The 25,071-nt window shown below is 44.5% G+C and overlaps 1 protein-coding gene across 1 annotated transcript in view; it reads right to left on the bottom strand.

The window, feature by feature from the left end:
• Window positions 1–25,071, bottom strand: part of LOC124788703 — a 366,395-nt gene that overhangs the window by 22,352 nt on the left and 318,972 nt on the right. The window contains exon 4 of the mRNA XM_047255982.1: window positions 13,242–13,406. Within this exon, the coding sequence (XP_047111938.1) occupies window positions 13,242–13,406 (165 nt within the window). The remainder of the gene's footprint in view (window positions 1–13,241; window positions 13,407–25,071) is intronic.

Raw genomic sequence — 25,071 nt, 5'->3', positions numbered from 1 at the left:
ATGTTGTGGCGGCTAGGACCGAGTTCTATCAGTGCAAGAAACAGCCCCATCAGCCTTACCGGGCGTGGGCCGCTACCCTGCACAGTCTTAGTCGCAAGTGTCATTTTGTCACGGAGCAGTCGCGAGAGTCGTATGCCCACGTTATGGTGCGCGACGTCATTGTTCGTTCGGCCCCTGATAGGGAGGTCCGGCAACGGGCCCTGCAGTTGGAAGACCCTTCCCTTGAGGAAGTCCTGTCCATTGCTCAATCGTATGAAGTCTCTCACGCCGCAGGTCAACAGTTGGAATCGTGGTGCGACGTCGTGGCGGTTCAGGGCGGCGCGGCCGCGTCCACTGCGGAAGACGTGCGAGCAGTACACTCCGGCCGTTACGGCCGCTCCCGCACGGCGTGTAAACAGAGCTCCGGCCGCCGGCCTCTGTTACCGTCCTGTGCGTCGTGCTATATACATCATGATCGGTCAGAGTGCCCTCAGCGTTGGGCCGTTTGTCGCAAATGTGATAAAAAAGGACACATTGCTAAAGTTTGCCGCTCAGCCTCAAAAGAATCGAAGGAAGCAGGTACAGAGGACATGGACGTTGACATTCAGGAAGTTTCATTGGGCCAGTCTCCCGACGCATCGGCACACAAACTCTTTATCGAGGTGTCGGCTCGGCCGCACCGATTACAAATGCAAGTAGATACGGGCGCGGCAGTTTCTTTGTTGAATGCACAAACTTACTCCGACCTTGGGTCGCCCCCGTTGGCGCCAGTTTACCGGCGTCTACGCGGTTATGGTAAACAGTTCATTCCCCTACTGGGTCAATTCACTACCGACGTGACTTACAAATCAGTCACTCGGCCTATTACTTTTATTGTTGTCAGTGATGCGAGCTCCGCTAACCTTTTTGGCTTGGATGCCTTTCAAGCTTTCGGTTTTTCTATCGCTGACACAATACAGTTGGTCTCGGAAGACGTTCCCTATCAATCATTGGAATCTTTGATCTCTGACTTTGCGGATATCTTTGAGGAGGGCCTGGGGCGTGTTTCAGACTTTGAAGGTCACTTAACGTTGAAGGCGTCGGCTCGCGCCCGCATCTCGTGGTCGTGCGGTAGCGTTCTCGCTTCCCACGCCTGGGTTCCCGGGTTCGATTCCCGGCGGGGTCAGGGATTTTCTCTGCCTCGTGATGGCTGGGTGTTGTGTGAGGTCCTTCGGTTAGTTCGGTTTAAGTAGTTCTAAGTTCTAGGGGACTGATGACCATAGATGTTAAGTCCCATAGTGCTCAGAGCCATTTTGAACCGTCGGCTCGCCCGCGTTTTCTACGCGCGAGGCAGATCCCCTTGGCTCTCCGCCCTCAGGTAAAAGAAGAGCTAGACCGGCTGACAGCCCTAGGGGTCGTTCTTCCCATTTCCTCCAGTGAGTGGGCTTCGCCCCTCGTTATTGTCAGGAAACCCTCGGGAAAATGACATCTTTGTGGCGATTTCAAGGCCACGATTAATTCCCAAATGGTGGTGGACACCTATCCTTCGCCTCGTGCTGATGAATTGTTCTCTGCCGTGGCGGGAGGCCAATATTTTTCGAAAATTGATTTTTCGGAGGCTTATAATCAGATACCACTTGATGAGGGCTCCAAACGGCTGGCGGTCGTCAACACCCCGTTTGGCCTTTACCAATACCAGCGGTTGGCATTCGGAATATCCAGTGCCCGGCGATATTCCAGCGTTATCTTGAGCACGTCACGTCGACGATCCCTCATTGTATTAATTACCTGGACGACATAATTGTCATAGGCCGCAGCACGAAGGAACACTTGCACAACCTTCGCACCCTCTTTCTCAAATTCAGGTCTGTGGGCTTGCGTTGCAACCTGTGTAAGTCAAACTTCTTCCAACCGTCCATTGAGTATGTGGGCTACACCATCTCTTGGCACGACATCCAGCTGCTAGGAAGTTTGGTCCAAGGTTTCGTCGACCTTCCGCAGTACGCTTCGCTGAAGGAGTTACAAGCTTTTTTAGGCAAGATTGCCTATTACCACCGGTTCACCATAGCTCGCCCCCTGTACTGCCTTCTGCTCAAGGGTGTTCCTTTTGATTGGTCGCCTGCATGCGAGCGAGCGTTCACCTCGTTGAAGGGCCTCCTCACGTCAGCGCCTTGTTTGGCTACTTTTGACCCCCATAAGCCGTTGGTCCTGGCTACAGATGCTTCGCAGTATGGGGTGGAGGTGGTCCTGGCCCATAGCAACGCGGATGGTTCCGAGCACCCACTGGCGTTTGCATCTAAAACTCTTAGTCCCACACAGGCCCATTACTCCCAGGTGGAAAAAGAGGCTTTGGCCATTGTCTACGCTGTTACCAAGTTTCACCCTTTCTTGTATGGCACGAAGTTTCAATTAATCACTGACCATAAGCCGTTAATATCGTTATTTGGCCCCGCCTCTCAGATTCCGGATAGGGCGGCCCACAGACTACAGCGCTGGGCCTTGTTCCTCTCTAAGTATCATTACGACATTCATTTTCGCCCTACTGGACAGCATGCCAACGCAGACGCTCTTTCCCGTCTTCCGGTGGGCCCGGATCCTAAGTTCGATCGAGAGGAGATTATGTGTTTTCATTTGGATGTGGCGTCCCGCCAAGCGGTTGATGGCTTTCCAATCACTAGTTCTAGAGTCGCCAGGGAAACGGCAGCTGACCTGATTCTCCGGCATGTAGTTCGCCTCATTCAGCAGGGGTGATCATCCTGACCTCGAGGCCAGGTCTTGGACCCTCTTCGTAATTATTTTGTTCTACGAGACCGCCTCTCCGTCTTGGAAGGAGTTCTCCTTCTGGCTACTGATGATACAGCTCCTCGCGTGGTTGTTTCTGCAAGTTTGCGAAGGGAAGTCCTCACGTTGTTACATGAGGGGCACTGGGGTGTTTCCCACACTAAAAGCTTGGCTCGCAGACAAGTGTACTGGCCCGGTATTGACAGAGAAATTGAGCACTTGGTGGCCGCCTGTTCCCAGTCTGCGAGCCAACAGGCGTCTCCCAGGTCAGCGTTCTCTTCATGGCCGCTTGCAACCCAGGCATGGGAACGTGTTCACATCGATTTTGCGGGCCCGTTTCTCAATGGCTTTTGGCTCATTGTCATTGATGCTTATTCCTGGTTCCCATATGTGGTTCGCTGCTCCTCAACCACTTCAGAAGTTGCAATCCAGGCACTAGCAAAAATCTTTTCTGTGGAAGGTCTGCCAGTCACCCTGGTCTCGGACAATGGACCTCAGTTTGTTTTGCAGACCTTCCAGGATTTTTGTAGGCGCTTCGGTATTCGGGACGTTTGCTCTCCCCCCTTTCATTCACAATCGAATGAGGAAGCCGAGCGCATGGTGCGCACATTTAAGATGCAGATGAAAAAGTATGTGCGCGAATTTCCTGCGAAGGAGGTGTTGACGTTTTTCCTGACGGCATACTGGACCACACCAATGGGAGAACGCAGCCCTGCAGAGCTCCTCCACACGCGCCAACCTAGGACTCTGCTGCACCTCCTCTGGCCTGGTCCTCGCCAGTCTTCGCAAAACGGAGTACCCAGCTTTCCACATGGTATGTCGGTCTGGGCACGTGGGTTTGGTCGCAATCCACGTTGGATACCGGCGGCGGTCCTGCGCTGAAATGGCCACCGACTCTATACCTTGCAGGTGGGGGACCGGGAGGTACGTCGTCACCAAAATCAGCTCCGTCCACGTTTGGGCTCCCACCCTCCGACCCCTCGGGCACCGGCTTTTCCATTGCCAGCACCTGTGTTGGTTTCTCAGGGGACGCTACCGCCCCTCCCCCTTGGGACTCTGCTGCACTGCGATGGTTCTCAGCCTTGGCAGCCTCCAGTAGCTCCAGCGCCGGCATCGCCATCGTTAGAGATGCCCCAGCGAGAGCCGGCCCCCCTCGCAGGCCCGGTTTCTCAGGAGGCTGTTTCACCTGTGGTCGTCCCTTCCCCATCATCCCCGCCACTGGGTCTTGCCCCTCGAGAGGTGGACCAGGATCTGGAGTTCGACGGCTTGTCTCCCATTCTGTCCTGGGCTCTGGTGGCTCTGGTGGGACGACGGGTGCCTTTTCGTGTGGGTCACCTCCAGCCATATTCGAAGGTACCGGCTCGAGCGTTGGCCGATCCCCTCGACTCCAGCCTTCCGATGGACGTGGAGGTCATCGCTCCTGCACGACGCTCCACCTTCTGACGCAGTGGATCACAGTGGCTTCACCGCCCTGAAGGAGGAGGAGTGCAGTAGCCACCAGAAAGATCGCGGGAGGTGCACATCGGCATGGCGCATCACGGACGGTAGTTGCAACAAGTAAGAGTCCCGTCCACAGAGGGCACGCGAGAATTCGGCCGCGACCTCTGCCGGCGGAACAACAACAACAACTCAGGCAGCACGGGTCATGCCCAGCCAGTTCACATTGGCCATACCTAGGAGACAGTTCCCGGTCTACGCTATGTGAAGTGCGACGGAAAACGTGAACCGTGTTACTACAGGTTGGTTGCTAGACGACTGGAAAACTGTGGCCTGTTCAGATGAGCCCCAATTTCAGTTTGTAAGAGCTGTTCGAGCGTGAAAGTCATGGACCCAAGTTATCAACAAGACACTGTGCAAGCCGGTGGTGACTCTATAATGGTGTGGGTTGTTTTTACATTGAATGGACTCGGTTCTCTGGTCCAACTGGAATTTTTATGGATGACAACACACAATACCACCTGGCCACACATGTTTGCAATTTGTTTGAAGAACATTCTGCACCATTCGGGTGAATGATTTGGCCACCCAGATCGCCCAATATGAGTCCCGTCAAATATACAGGGTGAGTCACCTAACATTACCGCCGGATATATTTCGTAAACAACATCAAATACTGACGAATCGATTCCACAGACCGAACGTGGGGAGAGGGGCTAGTGTAATTGGTTAATACAAACCATAACAAAATGCACGGAAGTATGTTTTTTAACACAAACCTACGTTTTTTTAAATGGAACCCCGTTAGTTTTGTTAGCACATCTGAACATATAAACAAATACGTAATCAGTGCCGTTTGTTGCACTGTAAAATGTTAATTACATTCGGAGATATTGTAACCTAAAGTTGACTCTTGAGTACCACTCCTCCACTGTTCGATCGTGTGTATCGGAGAGCACCGAATTACGTAGGGATCCAAAGGGAACGGTGATGGACCTTAGGTACAGAAGAGACTGGAACAGCACATTACGTCCACATGCTAACACCTTTTTATTGGTCTTTTTCACTGACGCACATGTACGTTACCGTGAGGGGTGAGGTACACGTACACACGCGGTTTCCGTTTTCAGTTACTGAGTGGAATAGAGTGTGTCCCGACATGTCAGGCCAATAGATGTTCAATGTGGTGGCCATCATTTGCTGCACACAATTGCAATCTCTGGCGTAATGAATGTCGTACACGCCACAGTACATCTGGTGTAATGTCACCGCAGGCTGCCACAATACGTTGTTTCATATCCTCTGGGTTGTAGGCACATCACGGTACACATTCTCCTTTAACGTACCCACAGAAAGAAGTCCAGAGGTGTAAGATCAGGAGAACGGGCTGGCCAATTTATGCGTCCTCCACGTCCTATGAAACGCCCGTCGAACATCCTGTCAAGGGTCAGCCTAGTATTAATGAGGAATGTGCAGGTGTACCATCATGCTGATACCACATACGTCGACGCGTTTCCAGTGGGACATTTTCGAGCAACGTTGGCAGATCATTCTGTAGAAAGGCGATGTATGTTGCAGCTGTCTGGGCCCCTGCAATGAAGTGAGGACCAATGAGGTGGTCGCCAATGATTCCGCACCAAACATTTACAGTCCACGGTCGCTGTCGCTCTACCTGTCTGAGCCAGCGAGGATTGTCCACGGACCAGTAATGCATGTTCCGTACATTCACTGCCCCGTGGTTTGTGAAACCCGCTCCATCGGTAAACAGGCAGAACTACAACGCATTCTCTGTTAATGCCCATTGACAGAATTGCACTTGATTAAAGTCATCACCATGTAATTGCTGATATAGCGACACATGAAACGGGTGAAAGCGGTGACGATGCAGTATGCGCATGACACTACTTTGATTCAGTCCACCGGCTCTCGCAATGTCCCGTGTACTCATGTGTGGGTTCATGGCAACAGCAGCTAACACACCAACTGCACCCCCTTCTCCTGTGACGGGCCTGTTACGGACCCGTTTGCGTGCTACGACCATACCTGTTGCATACAGTTGGCGGTAGATGTTTTGCAATGTGCGGCTCGTTGGATGCTCTCTGTCCGGGTACCGTTCTGCATACACCCTGCAGGCTTCAGCTGCATTTCGTCGACACTCGCCATAGATGAGTATCATCTCCGCCTTTTCAGAGTTCGAATACACCATGGTCACAGTTCCTACAACACTACACTATCACAGACGTCTGGTAACACGGTGTACTACAGTTGGTCTGCGTGCGGAGACGAATGCAGAATAACAATAGCAGCATGCGCTACATGCGGACACTGCGACAGCTAGACCAAACCACAACAGTACACTACAGCCACACTCGTAAACACGGTCGCCATCGTAAACATGTCCCTGCAAATGCTGCTCGCCGACCGTGGCCCGTGTTTGTTACAACACGCAGCTGAACGTCGTAGGTTTCAAGCGTCAAATTTAGGTTACAATATCTCCGGATGTAATTAACATTTTACAATGCAACAAACGGCACCGATTAAGTATTTGTTTATATGTTCAGATGTGATAGCAAAACTAACGTGGTTCCATTTTAAAAAAAACGTAGGTTTGTGTTAAAAAACATACTTCCGTGCATTTTGTTATGGTTTGTATTAAACAATTACACTAGCCCCTCTGCTCACGTTCAGTCTGTGGAATCGGTTCGTCGGTATTTGATGTGGCTTACGAAATATATCCAGCGGTAACGTTAGGAGACTCACCCTGTATATGGGACATAATCGAGAGGTCGTTCATGCACAAAAAACTGCACCAGCAACACTTTCGTAATTAGGAATGGCTATAGTGGCAGCATGGCTCAGTATTTCTGCAGGGGACTTCCAACAGCTTGTTGCATTTATGCCACATCAAGTTGCTTCACTATGCCAGGCAAAAGGAGGTTCTACACGATAAGAGGAGGTACCTCATTACCTTTGTCACCTCAGTGTATTGTATACTGATCAAAATGTAAAGTGCGTCAATGAATTATGAAAACTTCTTACATTTTTATCACAAAATTGAAATGTTTCTCAATTAAAAATAACCTTTGTTCTTCTTAATGAGCAATAACACTATGAAATATTATTCTGACCTAAAACCTCTAGTAAATATTCACACTTGTTAAACAGAATGGAACTGGAAATGTTAGTAGCGGATGTGTGTACATGCATAATCTGAAAAATGTGGTTCCATTCGTAAAATAAAGGAAAGTCAACCGTCATCTTTAGTGGGCTGATATGTAGCACACAGACACACATATCAGAACACAGTGCACAGGTCACATCAATCCCCCCTCCCCCCAAATACACACTACTGCAGCTGTGGAAATGGCTATGGTAGCGGGCATTCGGACGTTTGTGTTGTTGTGCACGAATGTGCGTACTTTCTAACAGAAGAAGAGCCAGGTCTTGAAAGCTAGTTAATACTGTGTTCTCTTACGTGTGTGTAGATGCCGTATATCTGTCTGCTTCCTGAGAGACAATCTCGACTCCTTCCAAATTAATGATATAAGTGTAGACCAGATATGGCTTGAATTCAGAGAAATAGTATCGGCAGCAATTGAGAGATTTATACTAAACAAATTAACCAACGACGGAGCTGATCCTCCTTGGCACACGAAACGGGTCAGATCACTCTTGCAGAAACAACGAAACAAACATGTCAAATTTAAACAGACGCAAAATCCCCAACATTGGCGATCTTTCACGGCAGCTCGAAATTTAGCGCGGACTGCAATGCGAAATGCTTATAACAGTTTGCACAACGAAACTTTGTCTCGAAACCTGGCAGAAAATCCAAAGAGATTCTGGTCGTATGTGAATTATGTTAGCGGCAAGAAACAATTAATGCCTTCTCTGCGCAATAGCAATGGAGATATTATCGAAGACAGTGCTGCCAAAGCAGAGTTACTAAACACAACCTTCTGAAATGCCTTCACAAAAGAAGACGAAGTAAATATTCCAGAACTAGAATCGAGAACAGCTGCCAACATGAGTAACGTAGAAGTAAATATCCTCGGAGTAGTGAAGCAACTTAAATCACTTAATAAAAGCAAGTCTTCTGGTCCAGACTGAATACCAATTAGGTTCCTTTCAGAGTATGCTGATGCGTTAGTTTCATAATTGACAATCATATAAAATCGTTCGCTAGACGAAAGATCCGTACCCAAAGACTGGAAAGTTGCACAGGTCACATCAATATTCAAGAAAGGTAGTAACAGTAATCTACTTAATTACAGGCCCGTGTCATTAACGTCGATACGCAACAGTATTCTGGAACATATATTGTGTTCGAACAGCCGGCCGGAGTGGCCGTGCGGTTATAGGCGCTACAGTCTGGAACCGCTTGACCGCTACGGTCGCAGGTTCGAATCCTGCCTCGGGCATGGATGTGTGTGATGTCCTTAGGTTAGTTAGGTTTAAGTAGTTCTAAGTTCTAGGGGACTGATGACCACAGTAGTTAAGTCCCATAATGCTCAGAGCCATTTGAACCACTTTTTTGTCTTCGAACATTATGAATTACCTCGAAGAAAACGGTCTATTGACACGCAGTCAATATGGGTTTAGAAAACATCGTTCATGTGAAACGCAACTAGCCGGCCTCTTTGACCGAGCAGTTCTAGGTCCTTCAGTCCGGAACCGCGCTGCTGCTACGGTCGCAGGTTCGAATCCTGTCTCGGGCATGGATGTGTGTGATGTCCTTAGGTTAATTAGGTTTAAGTAGTTCTAAGGCTAGGGGACTGATGACCTCAGATCTTAAGTCCCATAGTGCTTAGAGCCATTTGAATTTGAAACACAACGAGCTCTTTATTCGCCTGAAGTGTTGAGTGCTATTGATGAGGAATTTCAGATCGATTCCGTATTTCTGGATTTCCAGAAGGCTTTTGACACTGTACCACACAAGAGTCTTATAGTGAAATTGCGTGCTTATGGAATATCGTCTATTATGTGACTGGATTAATGACTTCCTGTCAGAGAGGTCACAGTTCGTAGTAACTCACGGGAAGTCATCGAGTAAAACAGAGGGGATTTCTGGCGTTCCCCAAGGTAGTGTTGTAGTCCCTTTGCTGTTCTTATCTATATAAACGATTTGGGAGACAATCTGAGCAGCCGTCTTAGTTTGTTAGCAGATGACGTTGTCGTTTATCAGCTAATAAAGTCATCAGAAGATCAAAACAAACTGCAAAACCATTTAGAAAAGACATCTGAATGGTGCGAAAATTTGCAGTCGACCTTAAATAACGAAAAGTGTGAGGTCATCCACACAAGTGCTAAAAGAAATTCGTTAAACTTCGGTTACATCATAAATCAGTCTAATTTAAAAGCCGTAAATTCAACTAAATGCATAGGTATTACAATTACGAACAACTGAAACTGGAAAGAACACACAGAAAACGTTGTGAGGAAGGCTAACCAAAGACTGCGTTTTATTGGCAGGACACAGAAAATGTAACACATCTACTAAGGAGACTGCCTACACTACGCTTGACCGTCCTGTTTTAGAAGCCTGCTGAGCGGTGTGGGATCCTTACCAGATAGGACTGACGGATTACATCGAAAAAGTTCAAAGAAAGGCAGCACGTTTTGTATTATTGCGTAATATGGGAGAGGGTGTTATTGAAATTATACAGGGTTTGGGCTGGACGTCATGAAAAGAAAGGTGTTTTTCTTTGCGATGGAATCTTCTCATGAAATTCCAATCACCAACTTTCTCCTCCGACCTACATAGGGAGAAACGATCACCAAGATAAGGCAAGGGAAATCAGAGCTCGTACGGAAAGGTATAGGTGTTCGTTCTTTCCGTGCGCTATACGAAATTGGAATAATAGAGAATTGTGAAGGTGGTTCGATGAACCGTCTGCCAGGCACTTAAATGTGATTTGCAGAGTATCCATGTAGATGTAGATGTACATGTAAAGGTGAATGGTTGCCTTTAATTTATTTTGCATATTGTTACATTCAGGAATTTCTATTATTCTTATACAAATCTGAGTCCAGTTGTTTGCAAAAAAAGCAATTTTATTTTAAAATTGAGCTGTGTAATAGCAAGCGCATATACCTGATTATTTCTATAAGACATTAGTTGATTGGTTACATGTTCATTTGACACTTGACTGAGATACTGTAAAGCAATGAAGGAAATTAATTAAAATTTTCTTAAATTAATTTGTTTTTAAATATTTTTAACACATCAATTCATATAATGAAAATATTACTTTATCAATAGAAGTGCTGCGCTGTAGTTATTTTGTATTAAACATGCTACAAGTTTACAAACAGTTGCTTAATGAAGTTGAAGGAGTTGCTGTAAGCATCATATTCAGCTCACTTTCAACTTTCACTATGCTTCCTGCAAGGCTTGTTGTGTCATTTGGCAAATGATCAAAGAGTTTTATAGCACATTATGCATACATTTATGAGCTTAAGTCAATTAATTACTTACATATTCCAGCATCATAATTGTGATCTCTCTCCATGATGTGGCATGTGCAACTTGTTTACATGTAAAAAATGGGAACATGCTGACATTTATACGATTGTAATTTATGTCACTTTTTCACATGCTGACAGTCTCCTCCTCCAACGCACTCTCACACATTTCAATGTATATAATTTTACCTGAGTTCTATGTTAAGCTGACAGAAAAATCTCAATACCAAAAAATAATTAATGTAGAGTAAAGAAATTTTTGCGTTATACTATTGGAAATCACTCCTTCGAATACTGTTCATGAATGACAGCACAACAGATCGAATCACCAGATTGATGTACAAATTTGCAGGCAGGGTGCATGGGATGACCATGAGAGTGCTGCTGTTGTCATATGAAATCACACTCCAGAACATAACTTCAGATGTAGGTCCACTGTGTCTAGCACACAAACTGGTTGGTTGTAGGCCCACAAGTGGCCTTTTCTAACCAACACACGGCTGTCGTGAGTAGGTCACAGGAGAAGGTAAAACACTCTCTTTAGATTCACAAGTAGATAAAATGCTCTCTTTAGATTTACAAGTAGAGATTGGGGGACATTTTAGCTGCGCTTCAGGTATCAGTGCCAGGGCACAGTGATCTAGCACAAGACTGGGGTCTTGTCTGTTCAGGTTGGAATCCCACTGCTACCATCTTTATCAAATTTTACTTTATTTCTTGTAATGTTAAATTATTAACTATAGAGCTCGTATACATTTAAACAGTTCAATTTTTGTGTATAAAATTGATATATTCAGTTTAGTTATGACTAGTACCCTTGCACGTCCAATGGCTATAGGTGATGGTGAAAAGGCGAGTATAAGAGGAAATTTAATATGAAAGTGTATGAAAAGAGCTGGATCTGTGAATGTGATGTTCACAATGCACGTTTTTGCTTCCCATACGTGGGGTACAGGGGGAGTGGAAGATGTAGGACACGTTAATGGATTACTAAAAAAGGCGTAGTGGAAATCGTAAACATATAAACATTATAATTGATCTAAGTGTAATAAGTAAAGCTAATATCACAAAAACATTGTCATGCCTATCGTGACTACGTAGTGAAATAGAACCTGTTTCTTTTTGTAACATCGTAGCAGACTGGCAAAATTTTACATGAGCCGCCTCCGGAATCCGAGAAAATAGAAATTACTAGAGTGGACAGCTTTTTCAACCTTGAAGCTTCACTTTACTTCTGTCTTTTACTCGTTCCAGTTATTACATTTGAGTCCACACATAAAGCACAGATAATCACTTCTACAGTCTGGAATTGCTATATTCTTCAGGATTAAAATCGCTCTGCCATGTAAAACTGATCGTAATCTGATAAGACCACCACAGCACTTGTTTGCGCAAAGAGATAAACAACTGTTGCGATTAAGTCTTCAGCAAAGAGAGGGGGAGTGTCCTAGTGGGAATTGGAGGAGGGGGCTGGCCGGGTATACTGAAGCCTTATTTATATTTCACTGCAAGAGAGTCGTCGGAGTATACTGGGGATGGAGCCCACGACAAATACGGACCCCACAACGAATTTGTGATGTCACAGTAGCCGTCTTGTCCACTATATTTTGCGGACACTTGGCTCCGTGCAACGCCCACAGGAGATCAGTATGACAATGAAAATGTGCCCACTAAAGGTCTTAACTTTGTCCTGTGCTGTCGAGAGCTTGCGTGCACTGAAATGTGCAGTTAAGAGTTACTAAACTCGTCTGAGGTAGTTATCTCATTCCTCACCAGAGATAGCTGCTGGCACGCACAAGACCTGCTGTGTCATATGCTGTTTGGTATGCGCCACAATCTTTATTTCTCATGGGTCTCGACTAGGAATTTGTGATGGTCTCTGCACTCCTAGGTATTGGACAGGTCTTTCCAGCAGCTGTATGATGGCTAAATCAGGAAGTGACAAATAATTGGACACTACTCTAGCACATTTACATAAAGGAGCACATCAACTCTATCTCTGGTTCAAGGAAATGACGAATCTTTCGTCAACAGCATGTTGAACTGTCAATCCCAAGTTATATACTGATTGTTAAAGCCACAAGTTTCCCTTCATTCTCTGCAATGTTACAGCAAAATCGCGGACATTATTGGTATAAATGTATGAGAATTCTGTAATGAATTGAAAGCTTTAGCCCCAGATTCCAGAATGGCGTATCAGTGTCCCTTTTTGCTGCCCCCCCCCCTCTCCCTCTTGTCCGCAGCTCATGGTCTAGAAGCTAGCGTTGCTGTCTTTGGATCATTGGATCCCAGGATAGATTGCCGGGCACGTCGGGGATTTTCTTCACCTGGAAAGTGGGTGTTTTTGTTGTTCTCATAATTTCTTCATATTTAGGGAAAAGTGGAGAGAATGGACAGTGAAACGATTGGGAATTTGTACAGACGCTGATAACCACAGATTTGAGTACCCCATAAACCAAATACCATCATCATCATTAACACCCCCTCTCTCTTTCCCTTTGAGGGCAATTTAGAATATGGTACGTGGTATCCGTGCCGAATATCACCCTCGATATCTGAAGTAACGAAAAATGAGTGTATGTGAGATTATGATTACTTACTGGCAAGGAGAGCGAGCGCCAGTTTGGCGATGACGACGGCGCTGTAGGGCATGCAGATCTGGTCCTTGGACGCCACCATCGCCATCTGCAGCACGCTCATCACGCAGAAGACGCCCAGCGACGCCACGCCGATCGCCGCCACCACCCCAGCGAAGTAGACAGCATCTGCGAACACGTATTCTCAACATCACCACCAGAGATGATATAGGTGACACAGAAAACTTACATACAGTATCCCAGAGAACTGACGGCTTTCCACGCACTTCTAGAAGCGTGTGAGAGTCCCGTAATGAGACAACTCTATCCTCCAGATTCCGGCGGGCGGAAGGAGGGGGCCCAGAAGCACCCACTCCGGACTCCTCCCGCCACCCCCCCCCCCCCCCCCCCTCCCATGTCCTAGCGGACGTCTGTGGTTCGCTAGGTATAATTCTTACACTATTTTTTGTTACTGAATGGTATTTGTATGATGTTAAACTTGTTAAAGATTAAAAAAAAAAAAAACGTGGATGTCTTCTGGGCTACTTTGCAGAAGGTCAAATTCTATGCTAGGTCAGTTCTTGATTTTGTTTTCTACTTGCCGCTTCTTTTGCCTTTCGCAACATTTGTTAATGCCTAAAATGCTGACTTACTTAAGTTTAGGATTCGGCTTAAAACTATATTGCGCTGCAATTATCATACTCTCGGTATTTGTCTTGCACAACATAGCTGTCAGCGAATCGGCCGAGGAGCCTGAAACGCATGACTCTGTATTTGTAGGAGAAGAGCCTACAAAGAAATTCCTGTACTTACAGAAAATGAAGCTAACAGGAACCGCAGTACAACGAGGGTGGCATTCATTAACAACTTATTTGCACAAAAACTGTTAAACTTGGAATAAATTTACAAAGTGATCGTTTGAAAACGCGATTTTTTTGTGTCTTTTAGTTATATTTCACCAATTTCTCTCTCTACTTTGAATACTACCATTCCTATCTCACGTTCTGCGAGCGATCACAGTGTTTTATTACTTGTTTTCTGGAGGCACCCAGTCTTTTGTGAAATCTGTATTTCATATCGAGAGTATTTCCTGCTTTGTTTGAATTTGTGGAACACGAGTCAGGCATTGCAGATTCTGTAACAGAATGCTGATTTGCATTTTGCACAATTGCCTTTAAATTATACTCGCGATTTATTGCTGACACAGATAAGTTACATTAACACTCTTTCCAGTTCAGCGTAAACATTCTCCTTTTTGTCCTCATTTTATTGCCATCGTCCAAGAGAACAACACTTTCATTTGAAGTTGCAGTCGTTTCCTCATTTACTGACGTCGAGAATGAACTGCAACCTTCAGTGTTATTTAAGTCTATCAGAATTAGGTCGCCACGAATAATATTCCTAACTACCCTTTACGCAGTAAATTTGTCTAAAAAAATCCGAGTGTACGGTATTAAAACCGCCGATTATGTCATCGAGATGGAAATTCGGATCATTATCCTAGTGGTTGGAAACAGGAACAAATTGTGCCTTCAGGGATCAGTAAATACCCAGATCATCAACACTACTTGGAAACGAGAACGAGTGTAGACTGAGGCGTCTATGGATTCATTTCAGGGTGTACAGACAGATAGTCTTCCGAAGAACTTTTGAGCACGTTTTCCGGAAACAATCTTGAGCAGCTAGTTCGGCTGCCAACACGCAGTGGAAATATCTTAGTCCTTGTAGCTACAAACAGGCCGGACCTTGTCGATGGCGTCAATATATGTTGTCATCATATGGACTATGGTTACCGAAGTCAATAAATCAGTCAAGAAGGCTAGAAGAGTGTTTCCGCTAGAAAGAGCAGGTAAGCAGTTGTTAGTGTCTCATCTAGACAACGACCTGAGATCATTTAGTTCCAATATGACGGACATAGGGGGATTATGGGCAAAGTTTAAACAGATCATATATCGTGCTCTGGTCAAATATGTGCCTAGTAAGTGAATTAAGGACGGAAAAGACCCACCGTGGTTTAACAACGAAATTAGGAAAACGCTGAGGAAGCAAAGGTTGCTGCAGTCGGCTCAAAAGAAAACGCGCAAATGATGGCAGACAAAGGTTGAGAGAGATTCGCGCGTCTGTGAAAAGATCAATGCGCGAAGCATACAGCTCACCGTCATACCTTAGCAAAAGACTCGAGAAAATTCTGGTCCTTTGTAAAATCGCTAAGCGCATCTAAAACTTCCATCTAGTAACTCGTTGACCGGTCTGATGTGGCAATCGGAAACAGCAAACTAAACGCCAAGTTTTAAATCTCGCGTTTAAGAAATCGTTCACTCAGGATAATCGTATAAACCATATCGTCGTTTAACCATCGCACGGAGTGTCGTGTGGATGAAATAGTAACAAGCACCTCTGGCGTCGAGAAACAACCGAAGATTCGGATGGAATCCTATATGGCTTTGGCCCCCTACGTATCTTGCATTTACATATTGCTAATCTCTCACCCAGCGCAAAGTCCCAAGTGACTGGAAGAAAGCGCAGGTGACTCTTTTGTATAAGAAGGGTAAAAGAATGGAACCGCAAAATTACAGACCAGTATTCATAACATCGGTTTACTGCAGAATACTTGAACGTATTCTAGTTTCGAATATGGCAAATTTTCTAGAGACGGAAAGGCACAGTTTTAGAAAGCATCGCTCGTCCGAAACTCAACTTGCCCTTTTTGACACGATACATCGCGAACTATGGATGAACGGCAACAGGCAAACTCCGTATTTATAAATTTCCGAGAAGTATTTATAACACGGTGCCCCTCTGTAGATTGTTGACGAAGGTACGAGGATATGCAGTGGGTTTCCAGATATGCGAGTAGTTTGAAGACTTCTTAAGTAGTATAACTCATTATGTTGGCCTCGACGGCAGGTGTTCATGAGAGAGAAGGTTATCATCAGGAGTGCCCCAGGTAAGTATGATAGGACCGCTGTTGTTTTCTATATACATAAATGAACTGGCGGGCTGAGTGGTTGTTTGCTGTTAATGATTTGGTGTACGGGAAGGTGTCGAGGTTGAGTTACTGTACGTGGATGCAAGATGACTTAGAGAAAATTTCTAGTTGGCGTGAAGAATGGCAGCTAGCTCTAAATGTAGAAAAATGTAAGTTAAGCTGATTAGCTGTAAAAACAAACCCATAATGTTCAGATACAGCATTAATAGTTTCCTGCTTGACACAGTCACGTCATTTAAATATATGAGGGTAACGTTGCAGAGCAATATGGAATGGCACGAGCATGTAAGGATTGTGATAGGGAAGTCTAATGATCGATTTCGTTTTTTTTGGGAGAATTTTAGGTAAGTGTGGTTATCTGTAAAGGAGACTGTAATGGGACGCTAGTGAGACCTGTCCTTGACTATTGCTTAGTGTTTGGGATCCGCACCGAGTCAAATTAAAGGAAGAGATCGAAGCTATTCAAAGGCTAGTTGCTGGACTTGTTACCGCAAGTATTAAGGAGATGCTTCGAAAACTCAGATGGGAATCCTTGGAGGGAAAGCGACGTTCTTTTCGAGGGGAACCGGAATTTGAAGCTGACTGCAGACCGATTCTACTGCCGCCAAAATACATATCGCGTAAGGGCCACGAAGGTAAGATATGAGCAGTTAGGCCTCATACGGAGGCATATCAGACAGTCAGTTTTTTTCTCACTGTATTTGCGAGTGGAACAGTAAAGGAAATGACTCTTAGTGATACATGATATTCTCCGCCATACACCGTAAGATAGCTTGTGGAATATGTATGCAGATGTAGATGCAGATGCATTTAGCTTCTGTCCACTTTCTGTAACAGTAGGCGTGACGAAATTATCGCCTCCATTTTTATGCATTTTAACCTTGAAACGTTCTGACATTGTTTTTGGTCGAGTTTACACGGTACGTGTAATTACATGAAAATGAAATACAATAATTGTAAAGTGTGTCCTGAAATATACATTATGAGACATAAGTGCTTTCTTGGTCATCTTATTTTAATTGCCACAACATATTTTCAGAATTCTACAGTCACGTTTTTTCCCTATGTTTTATCAATTTAAGTCAACTACAACTTATTTCTACTCCTTTTCTTTGTTGTCTGTAGCAAATTTATCATGCTTTTTCTTTCTATTGTATCTCTATACTGTTCTAATACGATTTACAGCAATAAATCTGATGTATCCTGTATAGTACACGCACTCAGTAGCTGACTGTCGCAGGTAGTACGCAATCAACATTTATTTTCATTTCACACCGAATGTAGGGCACAACTAATCTTGACTGTGCCACTCCATTATAGATTAAACTTTAGCATAAGCTCATGACTGATAAACATTAAGATTATCTGGTCTCTGTCCACGTACATACAAACAGTTCAGAGGTAATAAGTTTCACTGAAGGAATCTTGATGAATCGAGTCACTAAACCAATTTACAATAGGAATAAACATTCTTATACTCAATTAGCACCGGCACCTATTCCTGATGTGCAATAAAGAGAAAGTGCGTTCAGTAGTATCGTGACAGCAAAAACTGAGCACAGCTGACAGTGTAATTTCCACACAAGAAATACCAGTTTTGGAGCACTGAGTCCACACTAAGCCAATTCAGAAGAGGTGAAGTTCCCTGGGCGACGGTTGGCTCCTCATTCTGGCTGTAGCACCACTGAGGTGGGGCTGCTGCTGGAACTGCATGGTATAGATCCTGGTCGTCGCTCTGTACAGGAACTACTTGCAGTGACTCAGCGAGCTGAACTACTGGAGAGTGGCTGGGTGACATCCTAAATACAGGCCAAGTGGAGTGATATCTGCTGATATTTGGAAGCACAGTAGCGCAGTCGATTGTGGCGCTGTTGTCAGGGAGGTGCTGGTGTCGAGGCTAGCGCCTCTCGTGGTGAACCTAGCACCACATGTTTCCGTGGTGCCGGCTGGAGCTCTGCTTCAGAAAATACCTGCGAATTCTAGACACACTCCAGCCTGTTGTGGTTGACAACCCGTATCTGCTGTACTATTGGCATGTGGGTCTGCCAAGAGAGTGACCTCTGTGGAGCCGAAGAGCAATACGGGTAGCTGTGGTCACAGGCGAAGGCCTTGGATACAACAAAACCTTCACTTTCGCTTCCTTCCCCTTTTCTGTACACATATTTCACTCACTACCTCTGAGAACTTGGCAGGCTGTTGTCGAACAAATTTTATTCTTTTCAGCGAAATATCGCACTAGCTTAAAATTAAGTGGACTGCTAAATGATGAGGATCTCTGCAGAATTGGGCAGGAAAGGGATGTATGGGCGGCTAAATGAAGAGGACCTCTACAGAATCGGCGAGGAAAGGATTCTATGAAAAACACTGACCAGATGAAGGGACAGGATTACAGGTCGTCTGTTAAGAGGTCAGGAAATTAATTCCATGGTACTAGATTGAGTCGTAGAGGGTAAAAAGTGCAGGAGGAGACAGAGATTGGAATACATCTAGCAAATAGTTAAGGATTTAGGGTGTACTGCTAGAGATGAAGAGGTTGGCACCCGAGAGAGAGAGAGAGAGAGAGAGTCACGGTGGGCCACATCAAACAAGTCAGAAGACTGCTGGAAAATTGACAGCATCAGGCGGTATCTCACATTAAAAGAATTCTTAGGACCCGTCGAAGCATTTTGAACGAATATCATAGATTAAAAGGAAAGAACTGTGCGAATGAATGAGTCAGTTATGGTATCTAATTTACGTGTCATCTGTGAGTCGGGACCAGAAGAAAGACTAGACTGCAATCTTTAAACCAATAATGGAAATGTCAGAACTTCCTTTTGTACAGTTTTGCATCCGAGCGATCTTAGACCGTCTCTGCAAACGTTAATAATTTGTTTACAGGTAGTGATTCACAGCGTGCAAATCAGTTCTTCTGCTTTTTATATCAGGTAGTTATTTCATGTCCTGCATATCACAACTACGACCTTCGCTGTGATGTAGAACGAGTCAGGTTTGCAATTATGCTACATTGCCATACTGACAAATCGGCATCGCACAGACTATTAAGAGGACTTCTTAAGTTTTTTTACCGGCATGCACTGATTTATACTTGCGATTTTAGTTTTTAATTTTACTAGCCATTAAATTTTTTACATTACTGGCTATGTGCTCAAAGGTGGCAAAAAATAATAGAAGGGCAACATTGGCACAATACAATATTAAATGAATTAACAAGTACAATTTCTTTACATTTCTTCGATGTAGTCAACCGCAAATTCTATCAACTTTTGCCATTGCCAAATCTCGGGAAATCACTGGGAACCGTTGGTACAGCGGTCCCTGTCGATTACAGCGACGGCGCGCCCTATTGCGCGGAATGCAGATACCGCCACAGAAAATCGGCGACCTCGGAGAGGTTCCTTCAACTTCGTAGGTAGAGTGAAGTGACAGGGACTCACGTGTGGTTAGTATGGATGGTGTTCCATGATTTCCTAGTGGAACTTTGCAACAAGAGATTGATTCATCATTTCCGACATGTAAAAGTGGGTTGTCATGCAACGTGATAGAGCGCTCGTCTTACGATAAACATGGACATTTGCGCCGCGTAGCCACACGCAGATGTAGCTCCAGAAAACGGCAGTATTAGTCATTGTTGAAGATTTGTCCCTCATAGTCGTTGCCACAATCATCAGAACCTTCACCTGACTGGGGTTCTGTTGAAACTTCTGTAGACATGCCGAACCTGGGCGACGTCATTCGTTCGATTGACGTTTTAATAGGGTCTCTAAGTTCGCGCCCACGTCTCGTCAATGGCGACAGTATGCTGCAGAAATACGTCTCCCTCGTTGCTGTATCTGTCCAGGTGGATTCCAGCCAATGCATGCCGATGCCATTTCCGTGCGTCGGTGAGTCTTTGTCGATCCCAGCGGGACGCAGTTTTCTTCTTGTTAAGACATTTCGTCATTATGTGCCACACCGTTTGATGGCTAAACTCTACGGGTAATTCCAGGACAGTCCATCGACGGTCTACGGAAACGAGACCACTCACGACGTGTGTCTGGCTTTGAGAAATGGTCGGTCGAACTGTGCGGTCCAAATCCGCAGACTCATACCGACCCGCAAGTTACGCCTTGACCCATCGTGCAACCGTCCTATACGGTAGTGCATTCTTGCCACAGGATTCACGTAATCCTCGATAACATTCTGATGCATTTTAGTTCACGAACGTTGATCACCCATTGAAAACACGTTTTAGAGTGGTGAAGTGGATACTCAGGTAACACAACAGTACCACTCCCAACGGGATGCCCGTCAAATGCACACTACACATCAACAACAGCGCCACCTGACAGCTCCCATATCCAATTTGCGCTTGCCCAATCTCTTGCCAGTGTCTGGACCATGTTGCCGCCTCTTCATTTACAGCCCTGAATGTTACTATTTTTAACTTGTATTTGATTGTTGACAGATTTGATAAGGGAGTAAATGCAGTGCGAGGCTGTTGTCAGTATGTCCAAGTGTCAAAAGAGCTGCCTTCAATAGGACTATAGTGGGAACCACATATCCTTTCACACGTTTATCAGCAAGAAACAACTTTCTTCATTGCGAGTTACCTCAGAATATGAAGCCTTAAGATATTGTTATTTTAATGTTCTGGTACTTGACTTACGACTTACTTAGGTGTGAACAAAAACTAATGGGAAGTTTTGTGTTTCGTAAATAATTTTTATTTATTCATCAGCAAATCTTTGTCTCTCTCAAGTAATCCCCCTCATATATAATACAGTATTTGCAGTGCTTCCTCCAGTCTTGGAAGCGCTTAGGGAACTCACTATCCAGTATGGTGTTCAGCTCCTTCACCGATTCTATTTTTATATCTTCAGTGGTGGCAAAACGACGTCATTGCACGGTTCTCTTCAGTCTCGGGAAAAGAAATAAGTCGCAGGGGTCCATGTTCGGTGAAAACGGTGGCCGAGGCATCGTAACGGTTTTGCTTTTGGCCAAAAAATCACGAACAAGCAGAGAGGTGTGAGCGGGGGCATTATCGTCATGCGTTTTCCGAGGGTGGTTTTGCCACAATTCTGGTCGTTTTCTTCGGATTATTACAAGTTCCATGTAGTAATCCTTATTGACGTGCGGTTCTAGGCGCTTCAGTCTGAAACCGCGTGACCGCTACGGTCGCAGGTTCGAATCCTGCCTCGGGCATGGTTGTGTGTGATGTCCTTAGGTTAGTTAGGTTTAAGTAGTTCTAAGTTCTAGGGGACTGATGACCACAGATGTTAAGTTCCATGGTGCTCAGAGCCATTTTAATCCTTATTGACTGTACGACTATAAGGCGGGAAATCATGATGATCCCGTTGTAATCGAAGAAAACAGGAAGAAAGACCTCTATACGTCATCGACTGCGTCGAAAGTTTTTTCCGTCTTGGCTCTAGGCAGTTCCTATTGGGACGACTGAGCCTTGGTTCCATGTCATACTCGTATACTCATGTTTCGCCACCTGTTATAACATTCTTTAGAAGTTCTAGATTGTTGTCGACTTCATTCAGCAGCTCCTGATCGATGTCTACACGACGTTGTTTTTAGTCGAAATTCAACGATTTCGTGACAAACTTTGCTGCTACACGTTTTATGCCCAAACAATCTGAAAAAGTGGCTTGACATGAGACAAAGGACACGCCGTCATCATCAGCTATCTCTCTGACGGTGATTCTGCGATTTTCCAGAACCATTTTCTTTACTTTTTCCACATTGTTGTCAGTAATTGACGTGCTAGGGCGTCCACGGCGGTTGTCGTCTTCAACGCCTTCTCGACTCTCTTTGAAACCTGTATACCAGTTATAAACTCTTGTCTTACTCATAGTACATTCGCCAAAGGCCACAGTCAACACTTCGAATGCGGGGCTGCAATTTACTCGAATTTTCAAGCAAAATGTAATGCACATTCGTTAAACCATCTTTTTCGAAAGTAAAAAATCGCCGAGTACTCGAAAACACGTGTAACTTTTCCCAATATCGCCAAGAACGAAATATTCAAAACAGCTGAAAATGTAAACGTACATCATGAAAATGTGTACCAACAAGATAAAAGGTTTTGAAAATCGTACGTATAGAGCCGGGAAATTAAAAAACTTCCGTTACTTTTTGATCACACCTCGTATTGTCATTCGTCTTCTTGCGTCTCAGCACAGGTTGTTAAGTCTAAATTACAGTCACATAAGTTTGTGAACTCTTTTAAATGTTCTTATTGATCAAACCAATCTTGTTACACAGGACACATTCTAGTGACTGCAGAGTGGAGATCTTATGCAGATGGGCGGCCCATCAGCCATGTCCAGTAGTCAAGCGGAATTTGGCTGCTGCTTCTCTTCTCTTTCCATCAGGTACTAGCGAGTTGTCCATGAGGTTTTTCCAATCTTTCCCTCACATGAATAGTACTGTATTGTTTTAATTCTTCTCGAAATGTGCTCTTAATACTGCGTTTCATTGCAAAATACCACATGTTAGTTTTCCCAGTCTGTTTAAGTTTTGTGCCTTTTTTGGCTAGAAATCTGCTTTTTCCTTACCATCTAAGTCTCAGCGAGATGGTACCATTGAAATGGAGTTGTCTTGTTGTTCCGTTGTAGACATTTAATTACGTCTTGAACTTCTTTTACTTGAACGATTTTTGTATTTTCTATGTTGATAACTGCCGGTATTGCTGCTTTGGAATCATAAAACATAAATAATTTGTTGGATGTGTGTAAGAAGCGGTTTAGGTGATTTGTTTCAATCTGATGGCGTCCACTTCACCTTCAAAATTTGAGTGGTACTGTTCTCAAGTTTAATAGAAAGAGAAATTTTTTGTGTTTATTCCTTCACCAACGTTTTCTTCTTTTTCTATTAACGAGCCATCTGCGAAGATGAGGAGCCACTGGTCTTCAGGGTATCTCAGATTTACTGTTTCCAATGCTGTAGCTCTCATTACTAACTTATCTGTATCACTTTTTTTATAATTATCCTACGTCTAGCTTGTGGATCCCGAATAACGCAAAAGATGTTCAAGATGCATTTCAGTACAAATGTATCCGGAGTTAAGCGATAAGATAGTACTATACAAAAATGGAAAAGCCAATTTTTCATTCTCATTTCCAGAATGTGATATACATAATCAAAAATTTCAGAATTTATACGTGTAGGATCTGTAACAAGGTACGTTCAGTATAGGTTATTAAAAAAATTCAAGTATTGAAGTTATTTGACAGGCTTGATTGTAATACTTGCATTGACAGCAGAGAGATCTATTTCTGATTCTTGAACATGTGATGGAAGGTCATTCCTGTATCACAGCAGTGGTCCCAACATCGATCCCTGTAGTACACCTGTAGTGTCTGTTCCCCATCCTGAAGATGCTGACACTACCACCACGACAAATTCCGGGCACGAATGTGTGAACTGAAATAAGTAGCCAGGTGCGAAGAAAGTCGTTTCAGTCGTATTTCACACCGGGAAGGCACGTCGTCGCTGACAGCTGTTGCTGGCGCACGCGCTAACTGGCCTCTGGCGCGCTGGGCTCAGCTCAGCTCATCCCTTTATGCGGCGCGCGACAGATTTAATTTATCGCCTGCGCCAGGTATATCGTGGCACCACTGTGCCAGGGCTCGTGAAGGGAGTCGCTCGAGGGCTTCCCATTAAAAGCAAATTTGTATCGCTTTTAAACGGCCTCTCCGCGGCCTATCTAAAGTAACTAAGTTTGGTCGAATTAGAGTTGCCTTCGTCACTGATACCGAGTGTTTCTTCCAACCTCTTCGTCTATAGTCTCACAGCACCTCAGGAAATACCGCCAAGTTGAGGTCACCAAATACAGTCGATATTTACAATCTCGGCGGTCCTCATAAGTGACGGATATTTTTGAGCTCTAATTCTTCAGTCATGATTAAACTTTGAACGTGGAAAAGTGGGTTTACTGAGCCGTAGTCAGCGGCACTTGTTAGACTTGTCTGGTGAGCACCGTATTATGTAGGTTGTACGAACAGTTATTCGGAGATATCCGCTGGGCTACACAGTTCTGTATACTATGTGAATCGACTTTCTTTAAAGGGCATGTGTCGTTCTGAGTAAATTTTTCAGGGAGCACTAAAGTAAGAAATTTATATGCTTTTTGGGGGTCTTACGTGATCAGTAAGCCAGAATTTGCAATTAGATTAAACTGATATTCACCTTAAGTAATTATGCTATGTTGTTTGAACTATAAACTTTGTAAGTAGGCTGTTTAGGTTTTTATGTTGGTAACGCCACGTAGCGCTCTGTATGAAAATCACTGACTGTGCTGTGTGCAGTCTGTGGCTGGTTTGCATTGTTGTAATATTCGCTATTGTAGTGTTGGGCAGTTGGATATGAACAGCGCGTAGCTTTGCGCAGTTGGAGGTGAGCGGCCAGCAGTGGTGGATGTGGGGAGAGAAATGGCAGAATTTTGAGAGCGGATGATCTGGATGTGTGTCCATCAGAGACAGTAAATTTGTAAGACTGGATGTCATGAACTAGTTTTGAACACTATTGAGGTAAATACATTGTTTGTTCTCTATCAAAATCTTTCAATTGCTAACTATGCCTATCAGTAGTTAGTGCCTTCAGTAGTTAGAATCTTTTATTTAACTGTCAGTAGTGGCGCTCGCTGTATTGCAGTAGTTCGAGTAACGAAGATTTTTGTGAGGTAAGTGATTCATGACAGGTATAGGTTATTGTTAGTCAGGGCCAATCTTTTGTAGCGATTTTTGAAAGATTGCTTTGCGCTAAAAATATTGTGTGTCAGTTTAAGCACAGTCATTTATAATTTTTCTAAGGGGACGTTTCAACTTCATTGATTTACACCCTTTTACAAAAATACAACCTAAATTAAACAAATAA

Source organism: Schistocerca piceifrons, chromosome 3, assembly GCF_021461385.2.
Source record: "Schistocerca piceifrons isolate TAMUIC-IGC-003096 chromosome 3, iqSchPice1.1, whole genome shotgun sequence".
NCBI lineage: Eukaryota > Metazoa > Arthropoda > Insecta > Orthoptera > Acrididae > Schistocerca > Schistocerca piceifrons.
Note: the sequence above shows the minus strand (reverse complement) of the source record. Positions and strands in the feature narration are given on the sequence as shown.